Genomic DNA, 14,620 nt, shown 5'->3' on the forward strand with positions numbered 1-14,620 from the left:
ACGCGTAAACATACACACGTACACTTTCAAATTCACACGCACACACACGTACACACATACACGTTGACGTACACACACACAAATACACACACGTTCACATTCACATACACACGCACACAAATACACATTGACATACACGTACACGTTCGCATACACACGCACACACGCACACATACACGTACACACATTCACACACACACATACATATTGACGTACACGTTAACTTACACACAGTGCGTGTAAGTCAACCTGTACGTCAATATGTATGTGTGTGTGTGTCACACACACACATTCACGTACACATTCTGTACATACACATACACCCGCACGCACACGCACGAACACACATTCACACATACACATGTACACGTTGACATACACGTAAACATACACACGTACACTTTCAAATTCACACGCACACACATACACGTTGACATACACACACACACATACACACATGTTCACATACACACGCACACACATACACATTGACATACACTTACACGTTCACATACACACGCACACACACACACATACACGTACACACATTCACACACACACATACATATGGACGTACACGTTAACTTACACACAGTGCGTATAAGTTAACGTGTACGTCAATATGTATGTGTGTGTGTGTCACACACACACATTCACATTCTGTACATACACATACACCCGCACGCACACGCACTAACACACATTCACACATACACGTGTACACATTGACATACATGTAAACACACACACGTACACTTTCAAATTCACACGCACACACACGTACACACATACACGTTGACATACACACACACACATACACACACGTTCACATTCACATACACACGCACACACATACACATTGACCTACACTTACACGTTCCCATACACACGCACACATATTGCACATTCAAGTAATTGGGAAAATAAATAAATAAATAAAATAAAAAAATAAAACAAAAAATAAAAATTTAAAATTAAAAAATATATATATATATATAAAATAAAAAAATAAAATAAAAAAATAAAACAAAAACAAAAAAATTAAAAATTAAAAAAAAATATATATATATATATATATATAAAATTAAAAAAAAATTTAAAAAAATAAAACAAAAACAAAAAAATTAAAAATTAAAAAAAATATATATATATATCAAATAAAAAAATAAAATAAAAAAATAAAACAAAAACAAAAAAATTAAAAATTAAAAAAAAAAATATATATATATATATAAAATTTAAAAAAAATTTAAAAAAATAAAACAAAAACAAAAAAATTAAAAATTAAAAAAAATAAATAATATATATATATATATATATATATATATATATATATATATATATATATATATATATATATATATATATATATAAAGGGCAAACATAACTGTGATGTGGCCCTCAATGTAAAGCAGTTTGACACCTGTGTGCTGGACGGACATGACTCAACAGAGCCTTTGAGAGACGTTCTCTACGAGCGTTTAATGAGGCGCAGTTGAAGTGTAGAAGCATCATGCCGTAACACGGCGCATTCACTCTACTCCAGCTACTTGGCAGCCATGTTGTCTGCTCAGACCTCACACAGGTGACAGCTGGACGTCATGACGTTCTGATCGATCCCCGCTCTCCTCCCGCGGGGACGCGGCAGACGCCTGTCGGTCTGGACACGCTGCCAAGGTCCTGCACGAAAGGCCCCCTCCGCTGTCCATAGCGTGCACAAGGACGCCCCAAAGAGCTTCCGTCGTGCCAGAAGGCTTGCAAAAAGATCCTGCCAGAGGCCAAGAAGAGTTCTTCATCATCCAGGGATCTGCAGGCTTCCATCGAGATCGCTGAGGCGTCCGTGAAGAAGAGCATAATGGAAGATGAGGCCTCTGGCAGGATCCCGGGAGGCTCAAGAAGAACAATGGACGGCTTGAGCCTGCCAAGAAAGCATCATTGTCTATGAGGACCACCTGTGGTCTGGTGGCTCCATCTGGTGCTACCATGCAGGTACACAAGATATAAAACTATGCTAAAAATTCATCCCTGTTACTTTTAAATCCTGTCACTCAGAAAGTGAGTTGGAACTTGTAGTTCAAATAGCACTGAAGGGCTCATTTCAGCCACTACTGCTTCTGTCCGGCAGATGGCGACATTTAACAGGGAGCTCATGCTGCACGCTTCCACACACGTCATGACGACGTCACACGCCACAGGAAAATGACATAAATTGTACAAATACTTGCCTTGAACGATCTTTTTTATATATATATAAAAGTGTGTATATTATGATATACCGACACGTACTTTGCTATAACAACAAGAAAAAGGGGGATATAATTGGTCTTATGGGGTTAAATTGACCTAAAAATTTACAAATAAATGATCATATTTGCTTTTTAATACAATTTTTGTTGTTTAATGTTATTTGTTTGAATCTTTTTTCACTGTTTTGTGTTTCTTGTCAACATGCTATTAGTATAAACACCGCATGTTTTTGCTAAAAATATGCTAAAAAATTCACCCCTTTTAGTCCTGTCACTCAGAAAGTGAGTTGGAACTTTGTCAGAAACTAAAATGTAGTTCAAAATAGCACTGAAGGGCTCATTTCAGCCACTACTGCTTCTGTCCGGCAGATGGCGACATTTAACAGGGAGCTCATGCTGCACGCTTCCACACACGTCATGATGACGTCACACGCAACAGGAAAATGACATAAATTATTCAAATACTTGCCTTGAACGATCTTTTTTTATATATATAAAAGTGTGTATATTACGATATACCGACACGTACTTTGCTATAACAACAAGAAAAAGGGAGATATAATTGGTCTTATGGGGTGAAATTGACCTAAAATTCACAAATAAATGATCATATTTGCCTTTTAATACAATTTTTGTTGTTTAATGTTATTTGTTTGAATCTTTTTTCACTGTTTTGTGTTTCTTGTCAACATGCTATTAGTATAAACACCGCATGTTTTTGCTAAAACTATGCTAAAAATTCACCCCTGTTACTTTTAGTCCTGTCACTCAGAAAGTGAGTTGGAACTTTGTCAGAAACTAAAATGCAGTTCAAATAGCACTGAAGGGCTCATTTCAGCCACTACTGCTTCTGTCCGGCAGATGGCGACATTTAACAGGGAGCTCATGCTGCACGCTTTCACACACGTCATGATGACGTCACACGCCACAGAAAAATGACATAAATTGTACAAATACTTGCCTTGAACGATCTTTTTTTTATATATAAAAGTGTGTATATTACGATATACCGACACGTACTTTGCTATAACAACAAGAAAAAAGGGGATATAATTGGTCTTATGGGGTGAAATTGACCTAAAATTAACAAATAAATGATCATATTTGCTTTTTATTAAAATTTTTGTTGTGTAATGTTATTTGTTTGAACCTTTTTTCACTGTTTTGTGTTTCTTGTCAGCATGTTATTAGTATAAACACTGCATGTTTTTACTAAAACTATGCTAAAAATTCACCCCTTTTCATCCTTTCACTTAGAAAATGAGTTGGAACTTTGTCAGAAACTAAAATGTAGTTCAAATAGCACTGAAGGGCTCATTTCAGCCACTACTGCTTCTGTCCGGCAGATGGCGACATTTAACAGGGAGCTCATGCTGCACGCTTCCACACACGTCATGATGACGTCACACGCCACAGGAAAATGACATAAATTGTACAAATACTTGTCTTGAACGATCTTTTTTTTATATAAAAGTGTGTATATTATGATATACCGACACGTACTTTGCTATAACAACAAGAAAATGGGAGATATAATTGGTCTTATGGGGTGAAATTGACCTAAAAATTAACAAATAAATGATCATATTTGCTTTTTAATAAAATTGTTGTTGTTTAATGTTATTTGTTTAAACCTTTTTTCACTGTTTTGTGTTTCTTGTCAACATGCTATTAGTATAAACACTGCATGTTTTTGCTAAAACTATGCTTAAAATTCACCCCATTTTCATCCTTTCACTTAGAAAATGAGTTGGAACTTTGTCAGAAACTAAAATGTAGTTCAAAATAGCACTGAAGGGCTCATTTCAGGCACTACTGCTTCTGTCCGGCAGATGGCGACATTTAACAGGGAGCTCATGCTGCACGCTTCCACACACGTCATGATGACGTCACACGCCACAGGAAAATGACATAAATTATTCAAATACTTGCCTTGAACGATCTTTTTTTATATATATAAAAGTGTGTATATTACGATATACCGACACGTACTTTGCTATAACAACAAGAAAAAGGGACATATAATTGGTCTTATGGGGTGAAATTGACCTAAAAATTAACAAATAAATGATCACATTTGCCTTTTAATACAATTTTTGTTGTTTAATGTTATTTGTTTAAACCTTTTTTCACTGTTTTGTGTTTCTTGTCAGCATGTTATTAGTATAAACACCGCATGTTTTTGCTAAAACTATGCTAAAAAAAAATTCACTCATGTTACTTTTAGTCCTGTCACTCCGAAAGTGAGTTGGAACTTTGTCAGAAACTAAAATGTAGTTCAAATAGCACTGAAGGGCTCATTTCAGCCATTACAGCTTCTGTCCGGCAGATGGCGACATTTAACAGGGAGCTCATGCTGCACGCTTCCACACACGTCATGATGACGTTACACGCAACAGGAAAATGACATAAATTATTCAAATACTTGCCTTTAACAATCTTTTTTTATATATAAAAGTGTGTATATTATGATATACCGACACATACTTTGCTATAACAACAAGAAAAAGGGAGATATAATTGGTCTTATGGGGTGAAATTGACCTAAAATTAAAAAATAAAAGATCATATTTGCCTTTTAATACAACTGTTGTTGTTTAATGTTATTTGTTTAAACCTTTTTTCACTGTTTTGTGTTTCTTGTCAACATGCTATTAGTATAAACACCGCATGTTTTTGCTACATATATGCTAAAAATTCACCCCTGTTACTTTTAGTCCTTTCACTCAGAAAGTGAGTTGGAACTTTGTCAGAAACTAAAATGTAGTTCAAATAGCACTGAAGGGCTCATTTCAGCCACTACTGCTTCTGTCCGGCAGATGGCGACATTTAACAGGGAGCTCATGCTGCACGCTTCCACACACGTCATGATGACGTCACACGCCACAGGAAAAAGACATAAATTGTATAAATACTTGCCTTGAACGATCTTTGTTTTATATATAAAAGTGTGTATATTATGATATACCGACACGTACTTTGCTATAACAACAAGAAAAAGGGAGATATAATTGGTCTTATGGGGTGAAATTGACCTAAAAATTAACAAATAAATGATCACATTTGCCTTTTAATACAATTTTTGTTGTTTAATGTTATTTGTTTAAACCTTTTTTCACTGTTTTGTGTTTTTGTCAGCATGTTATTAGTATAAACACTGCATGTTTTTGCTAAAACTATGCTAAAAAAAATTCACTCATGTTACTTTTAATCCTGTCACTCAGAAAGTGAGTTTGAACTTTGTCAGAAACTAAAATGTAGTTCAAATAGCACTGAAGGGCTCATTTCAGCCACTACTGCTTCTGTCCGGCAGATGGCGACATTTAACAGGGAGCTCATGCTGCACGCTTCCACACACGTCATGATGACGTCACACGCAACAGGAAAATGACATAAATTATTCAAATACTTGCCTTGAACGATCTTTTTTTATATATATAAAAGTGTGTATATTACGATATACCGACACGTACTTTGCTATAACAACAAGAAAAAGGGAGATATAATTGGTCTTATGGGGTTAAATTGACCTAAAATTACAAATAAATGATCATATTTGCCTTTTAATACAATTTTTGTTGTTTAATGTTATTTGTTTAAACCTTTTTTCACTGTTTTGTGTTTCTTGTCAACATGCTATTAGTATAAACACTGCATGTTTTGCTAAAACTATGCTTAAAATTCACCCCTTTTCATCCTTTCACTTAGAAAATGAGTTGGAACTTTGTCAGAAACTAAAATGTAGTTCAAAATAGCACTGAAGGGCTCATTTCAGCCACTACTGCTTCTGTCCGGCAGATGGCGACATTTAACAGGGAGCTCATGCTGCACGCTTCCACACACGTCATGATGACGTCACACGCCACAGGAAAAAGACATAAATTGTACAAATACTTGCCTTGAACGATCTTTTTTTATATATATAAAAGTGTGTATATTACGATATACCGACACGTACTTTGCTATAACAACAAGAAAAAGGGAGATATAATTGGTCTTATGGGGTTAAATTGACCTAAAATTACAAATAAATGATCATATTTGCCTTTTAATACAATTTTTGTTGTTTAATGTTATTTGTTTAAACCTTTTTTCACTGTTTTGTGTTTCTTGTCAGCATGTTATTAGTATAAACACTGCATGTTTTTGCTAAAACTATGCTAAAAAAAAAAATTCACTCATGTTACTTTTAATCCTGTCACTCAGAAAGTGAGTTGGAACTTTGTCAGAAACTAAAATGTAGTTCAAATAGCACTGAAGGGCTCATTTCAGCCACTACTGCTTCTGTCCGGCAGATGGCGACAATTAACAGGGAGCTCATGCTGCACGCTTCCACACACACGTCATGATGACGTCACACGCAACAGGAAAATGACATAAATTATTCAAATACTTGCCTTGAACGATCTTTTTTTTATATATAAAAGTGTGTATATTATGATATACCGACACGTACTTTGCTATAACAACAAGAAAAAGGGAGATATAATTGGTCTTATGGGTTAAATTGACCTAAAATTAACAAATAAATGATCACATTTGCCTTTTAATACAATTTTTGTTGTTTAATGTTATTTGTTTAAACCTTTTTTCACTGTTTTGTGTTTCTTGTCAGCATGTTATTAGTATAAACACCGCATGTTTTTGCTAAAACTATGCTAAAAAAAATTCACTCATGTTACTTTTAGTCCTGTCACTCAGAAAGTGAGTTGGAACTTTGTCAGAAACTAAAATGTAGTTCAAATAGCACTGAAGGGCTCATTTCAGCCACTACTGCTTCTGTCCGGCAGATGGCGACAATTAACAGGGAGCTCATGCTGCACGCTTCCACACACGTCATGATGACGCCACACGCCACAGGAAAATGACATAAATTATTCAAATACTTGCCTTGAACGATCTTTTTTTGTATATATAAAAGTGTGTATATTATGATATACCGACACGTACTTTGCTATAACAACAAGAAAAAGGGAGATATAATTGGTCTTATGGGGTGAAATTGACCTAAAATTACAAATAAATGATCATATTTGCCTTTTAATACAAATTTTCTGTTTTTAATGTTATTTGTTGAAACATTTTTCTGTTGAATCACTGTAATGTGTTTCTTGTCAACATGCTATTGGTACAAACACCGCATGTTTTTGCTAAAATTATGCTAAAAATATCACCCCTGTTACTTTTAGTCCTGTCACTCAGAAAGTGAGTCGGAACTAAAATGGGCCAATGCACATTGTGAGTGGTTCAGTATGTTTGTGAGTGGGAAAATAGTTCATTTTGGGAGGTTTACAAAAAAAATTCGATTTGCAAGTAACCACCAAACATGAACTTAAGTCATGAGTTTTTCACTGTTATTTTCAGCGTGCGTGTAATTGGCCCGCATATTTCCCTGAAAGTGACGTAAATGGAGCTGACTGCTTCTAGCCTGCATGCAGGTGGGGTTCAAGGGGGGGGTGGGGGACTTCTCAGGTGCCCACAGCTGGAGAGAAGCTCACAGGAATTCCTACAGGATTATTTTATTAAAAAATCGGGGGGCCCCCTTGAGTTCCTATCCTGACCCTGGAGGTGGAACAAAGATGACACGACTTTTGGCAAATTGCTATAGGTTGAAAAATTGCAGAGTGGACACTTCCCTGCGGAGCGCAGCAGGGTGCAGCTTTCAGTCGTTAAGACCTTTACCAGAATTACTCAGAACACATCAGCGGTAGTAAATTAGACGAGAGGGGAGCTGATGGCGCGCGCTTTTCCATCGACAACCCCCGTGACCTCCGCGGTGTGACGTCACGTGACTTGAAAGGCTTCGGATGTCAGCGATACCGGAGAAGTGGGAGTAATGCGAGACACACACGCCATGACCACCAGAAAAAAAGTGTCTTGGGAGGCCAATTAGCTGGAAAAACCTGCTGTACAGTTTGTGTGTTGGTGTCCCTTTACTTCAGGGACTCTAATATCAAAAGTCACAATGTCCGATAGAGTTCTAAAAAAGTTTTTACAGACCACCTAAAAAAAAAACGGAATGGAATTTTACAGTTTTTTACTGAATGGGACACCCAAAATGTACATGAAAATAAAGAAAGTGGGATTTACAATATTAACTACGAACAATAAAACACTGAATATTAACCACATATGAACGTCGCTCCTCTTTTACGTGGGATTTACAATATTAACTATGAACAATAAAATACTGAATATTAACAACATTTTGACCGTCCCTCCTCTTTTACGTGGGATTTACAATATTAACTATGAACAATAAAACACTGAATTTTTACGTGGGATTCACAATATTAACTATGAACAATAAAACACTGAATATTAAGAACATTTGAACGTCGCTCCTCTTTTACGTGGATTTACAATATTAACTATGAACAATAAAACACTGAATTTTTACGTGGAATTCACAATATTAACTATGAACAATAAAATACTGAATATTAACAACATTTGGAACATCCCTCCTCTTTTACGTGGGATTTACAATATTAACTATGAACAATAAAACACTGAATTTTTACGTGGGATTCACAATATTAACTATGAACAATAAAACACTGAATTTTTACGTGGGATTTACCATATTAACTATGAACAATAAAACACTGAATATCAACAACATATGAACGTCGCTCCTCTTTTACGTGGGATTTACAATATTAACTATGAACAATAAAACACTGAATATCAACAACATATGAACGTCGCTCCTCTTTTACGTGGGATTTACAATATTAACTATGAACAATAAAACACTGAATATCAACAACATATGAACGTCGCTCCTCTTTTACGTGGGATTTACAATATTAACTATGAACAATAAAACACTGAATATCAACAACATATGAACGTTGCTCCTCTTTTATGTGGGATTTACAATATTAACTATGAACAATAAAATACTGAATATTAACAACATTTGGAACATCCCTCCTCTTTTACGTGGGATTTACAATATTAACTATGAACAATAAAACACTGAATTTTTACGTGGGATTTACCATATTAACTATGAACAATAAAACACTGAATATCAACAACATATGAACGTCGCTCCTCTTTTACGTGGGATTTACAATATTAACTATGAACAATAAAACACTGAATTTTTACGTGGGATTCACAATATTAACTATGAACAATAAAACACTGAATATCAACAACATATGAACATCGCTCCTCTTTTACGTAACTATGAACAATAAAACACTGAATATTAACAACATATGAACATCGCTCCTCTTTTACGTGGGGATTTACAATATTAACTATGAGCAATAAAACACTGAATTTTTACGTGGGATTCACAATATTAACTATGAACAATAAAACACAGAATATTAACAACATTTGACCGTCGCTCCTCTTTTACGTGGGAGTCACAATATTAACTATGAACAATAAAACACTGAATTTTTACGTGGGATTCACAATATTAACTATGAACAATAAAATACTGAATATTAACAACATTTGGAACATCCCTCCTCTTTTACATGGGATTTACAATATTAACTATGAACAATAAAACACTGAATTTTTACGTGGGATTCACAATATTAACTATGAACAATAAAACACTGAATTTTTACGTGGGATTCACAATATTAACTATGAACAATAAAACACTGAATATCAACAACATATGAACGTCGCTCCTCTTTTACGTGGGATTTACAATATTAACTATGAACAATAAAACACTGAATTTTTACGTGGGATTCACAATATTAACTATGAACAATAAAACACTGAATATTAACAACATATGAACGTCGCTCCTCTTTTACGTGGGATTTACAATATTAACTATGAGCAATAAAACACTGAATTTTTACGTGGGATTCACAATATTAACTATGAACAATAAAACACTGAATATCAACAACATATGAACGTCGCTCCTCTTTTACGTAACTATGAACAATAAAACACTGAATATTAACAACATATGAACGTTCGCTCCTCTTTTACGTGGGATTTACAATATTAACTATGAGCAATAAAACACTGAATTTTTACGTGGGATTCACAATATTAACTATGAACAATAAAACACTGAATATTAACAACATTTGACCGTCGCTCCTCTTTTACGTGGGAGTCACAATATTAATAATGAACAATAAAACACTGAATTTTTACGTGGGATTCACAATATTAACTATGAACAATAAAATACTGAATATTAACAACATTTGGAACATCCCTCCTCTTTTACATGGGATTTACAATATTAACTATGAACAATAAAACACTGAATTTTTACGTGGGATTCACAATATTAACTATGAACAATAAAACACTGAATATTAACAACATTTGAACGTCGCTCCTCTTTTACGTGGGATTTACAATATCAACTATGAACAATAAAACACTGAATATCAACAACATATGAACGTCGCTCCTCTTTTACGTGGGATTTACAATATTAACTATGAACAATAAAACACTGAATTTTACGTGGGATTAGCAATATTAACTATGAACAATAAAACACTGAATATTAACAACATTTGAACGTCGCTCCTCTTTTACGTGGGATTTACAATATTAACTATGAACAATAAAACACTGAATATCAACAACATATGAACATTGCTCCTCTTTTATGTGGAATTCACAATATTAACTATGAACAATAAAACACTGAATATTAACAACATTTGAACGTCGCTCCTCTTTTACGTGGGATTCACAATATTAACTATGAACAATAAAACACTGAATATCAACAACATATGAACATCGCTCCTCTTTTACGTGGGATTTACAATATTAACTACGAACAATAAAACACTGAATATTAACAACATTTGAACGTCGCTCCTCTTTTACTTTATTTATTTCTACTGTATCTTTTACAATCAAGCAAAACACAACAAAAATGTCACAAACAGCAAAATATGAATACAAAGTGTAATAAACACCTACAATATGATATATTATCACTTTTATGCAGACATTTGTTGTAAAAATCTACTTCCGCATCTGTTCCTGACACATGCGTTTGGGGCTGGCTGCTCTGAAAACAAGCCCCGCCCACTCTGCTTAGTTCCTGGTCTGAGCTGCTGTGACGTAGATTACCGTCATAACTCCTATAACACTCAAAAGTGCAGATTTCAACCATTGAAATACTTCCTATAGTTCAATACTTACGGTCATTTAAAAACAGCACTGCACATCATAATGGCAAATACAGTTTTGATGTTAAAGGTCTAAAAAAATTACAGTATTTTTTCGGACTATAAGGCGCACTTAAAATCCTTTCATTTTCTCAAAATTCGACAGTGCGCCTTATAACCCGGTGCGCCCAATGTACGGAATAATTCTGGTTGTGCTTACTGACCTCGAAGCTATTTTATTTGGTAAATGGTGAAATGATAAGTGTGATCAGTAGATGGCAGTCACACATAAGAGATACGTGTGTATAACGTCAGTAAACAACACCAAAACGTTAAATGTTCCATTGAGAATAAAGAACTGTACACACCGCACTCAAAAATATTTCAAAATGTTTTAGTATGACTTTGAAGCCACACCGTTTGATGGATCGTCGGCCCATTACGGCTACCGTAGTCAGAGACACAAGTATTACTATGGTGTGTGTATAAGGACCGCAAAATGGCACCCATTAGCAGCGTATTATCTGGAATTTGTTTCACAATGTTATGCAAAACCAACTTTTCTTACCTTCTGGTACCTGCTGATCTGTATTTGAGATCTGCATAAGTCCTAAAAATGATAAGCGTCTTCTTTTTCTCTATCTTCTTGTTATGTGACATTCATCCTCCCCTGTTGCCATTTCTAATATAAAGTAGTGTAAAGTTCTTACTTATATCTGTCACTAAACTCGCCATGGAAGCGCTAAAACATACCGGTGTAGTGAGTTTACATTATTCACCCAAGGAACTTTAGTTATTAGAGAGTTCCGGTCGGACGGTTTATCACGGGACACATTTCCGGGCGTTGTTGTTGTTGCACTAGTGAGCCACGGATGAGGAGATGCTGCTCCGTTATTGATTGAAGTAAAGTGTGAATGTCATTAAAACAGTTAGCGCCATCTTTTGACACTTCTTCCGCTACCGTCCTTGCACGCTACACCACTACAACAAAGAGAGAAGACGCTGTCGAAGGTGAGCCACGTGAATAAGACCGCCCACAAAACGGCGCATCCTGAAGGGACTGTCAGAAAGCGACTTGAAGATGATGTGTAAAACATCATCTATGCAACATTTGAGCAAAGAACCACCATTACATGTTATGTAGACCACAAGGAAGTCTTTTACTTTTACAAAAGAATCATAATAAGACCCCTTTAATGTGCCTTATAAGCAGGAGCTCTGTTCTATTGTGTCATCCTTTTGTGTTTCTGATGTTTCCTTCTTGTTTTCATGAGGGGGTTTTCTTTGCCTTTTGGTTGGGGACCCTTTGGGACTGTGCGACAAGGGGTGGCACTTTCCTGACTTCTGCGGTGCTTTTTTGTGAACTTCTGGATCTGCCTCCCGGAAGCCTTTTGGCCATGGGGACCATCTGCTGGGTCTCTGCCACACCAGAGTCCGTTTGGGGAGACTGGAGGAGATGCGGATGAAGTCCCTGTCCCTCCGCGGGACAGGCTTCACGGTGTCTTGGCTGAACGAGCAGGTATGGGACACCTCGGTCTCCGTGGACGTATCCTCGCTCATCCACGCGGACTGGACACTGGCCGAGAGTTGGTGGGCGGCCGAGGGTGGAGTCGGCTCTCTTGGTTGCTTTGTTGGGTCTGCTCCAGTCTCTGGCCGTGCTACCCCCCACCCCAGCAGACGATGGCGTGGAACACCGCAGAGGCCACCACAGTGTATATGTTTTTATTTTGGTTGTTTTACTTTTGTGGCTGTGTATAGAAGTAGTTGGTTGTATCAGCTCTGCTCTTTTAATGTCTTTAATGTCCTTTGTGTTCTTTGATGTTTCCCTCTTACACACATGCTTATGTGTGCTATGGCTATCCATCCATCCATCCATCTTCTTCCGCTTATCTAAAGGTCGGGGGGCAGCAGCCTAAGCAGGGAAGCCCAGACTTCCCTCTCCCCAGCCACTTCGTCCAGCTCTTCCAGGGGGATTCCGAGGCGTTCCCAGGCCAGCCGGGAGACATAGTCTTCCCAACGTGTGTCCTGGGTCTTCCCCGTGGCCTCCTACCGGTCGGACATGCCCTAATCACCTCCCTAAGGAGGCGTTCGGGTGGCATCCTGACCAGATGCCCAAACCACCTCATCTGGCTCCTCTCCATGTGGAGGAGCAGCGGCTTTACTTTGAGCTCCCCCCCGGATGACAGAGCTTCTCACCCTATCTCTAAGGGAGAGACCCGCCACCCGGCGGAGGAAACTCATTTCGGCCGCTTGTACCCGTGATCTTGTCCTTTCGGTCATAACCCAAAGCTCATGACCATAGGTGAGGATGGGAACGTCGATCGACCGGTAAATTGAGAGCTTTGCCTTCCGGCTCAGCACCTTCTTCACCACAACGGATCGATACAGCGTCCGCATTACTGAAGACGCCGCACCGATCCACCTATCCACTCTTCCCTCACTCGTGAGCAAGACTCCGAGGTACTTGAACTCCTCCACTTGGGGCAGGGTCTCCTCCCCAACCCGGAGATGGCACTCCACCCTTTTCCGGGCGATAACCATGGACTCGGACTTGGAGGTGCTGATTCTCATCCCAGTCGCTTCACACTCAGCTGCGAACCTGCTATGGCTATGAGTTTGTTTTTTTCCTTGGCCTCAGTCTGGACCCCCTCTCCCCTCTGTAAGGGGCGCCGGAAGTTGGCAGACCCGTCAGCGATCCTGTTCTGTCTCCCTGTAATGTTTGTCTGATCTTAAATGGGATTGTGCTGAAAATCTTAATTTCCCCTCTGGGATTATTCAAGTATTTCTGATTCTGATTTTGTATGAAAAAAAGACCTGAATAGACCCGCTCAACGGCAGTGCCCCTTATAATCCGGTGCGCCCTACGGTCCGGAAAATACGGTATGCAGAACGTCCGGTGGGCTGGATTGAAATATTAATGGGCCGCATGTGTTTTTTTTCGTAATTTTCCCAGGTCTGTGTCAAACAACAGGCTTCTGCAGGTTGAGTTTCCGTGGAAGGCCTTAGTCACGGTGCAGTGGAACCAGAAAAGGCCTGTGAAAGTCATGGCAAAGCAGCCTTGGTTCCATAGAAAAAGAAGATTGCGCAACAGGCTGTCGGCAGAACGTGTGACTAAACATATTTACTTTGCTGGGCTGCTGCCCTGTCATGTGTTTGCCAACATTATTTACCCACACAAGACGGTCCCTGGCCACGGCTTTATCGGATGTCAGCACGTCACTGATTATTACTCATTAATCA

General features: G+C 37.6%; 1 protein-coding gene across 1 annotated transcript in view; it reads right to left on the bottom strand.

Annotated features, from left to right (window-relative positions):
* Window positions 1-1,599: 1,599 nt before the first annotated feature.
* Window positions 1,600-14,620, bottom strand: part of LOC133648149 (uncharacterized) — a 228,875-nt gene continuing 215,854 nt past the window's right edge. Inside the window, exon 4 of the mRNA XM_062043931.1 lies at window positions 1,600-1,918. Coding sequence (XP_061899915.1) covers window positions 1,600-1,918 — 319 coding nt within the window. The remainder of the gene's footprint in view (window positions 1,919-14,620) is intronic.

Source organism: Entelurus aequoreus, linkage group LG04 (genome assembly GCF_033978785.1).
Source record: "Entelurus aequoreus isolate RoL-2023_Sb linkage group LG04, RoL_Eaeq_v1.1, whole genome shotgun sequence".
NCBI classification, from domain to species: domain Eukaryota; kingdom Metazoa; phylum Chordata; class Actinopteri; order Syngnathiformes; family Syngnathidae; genus Entelurus; species Entelurus aequoreus.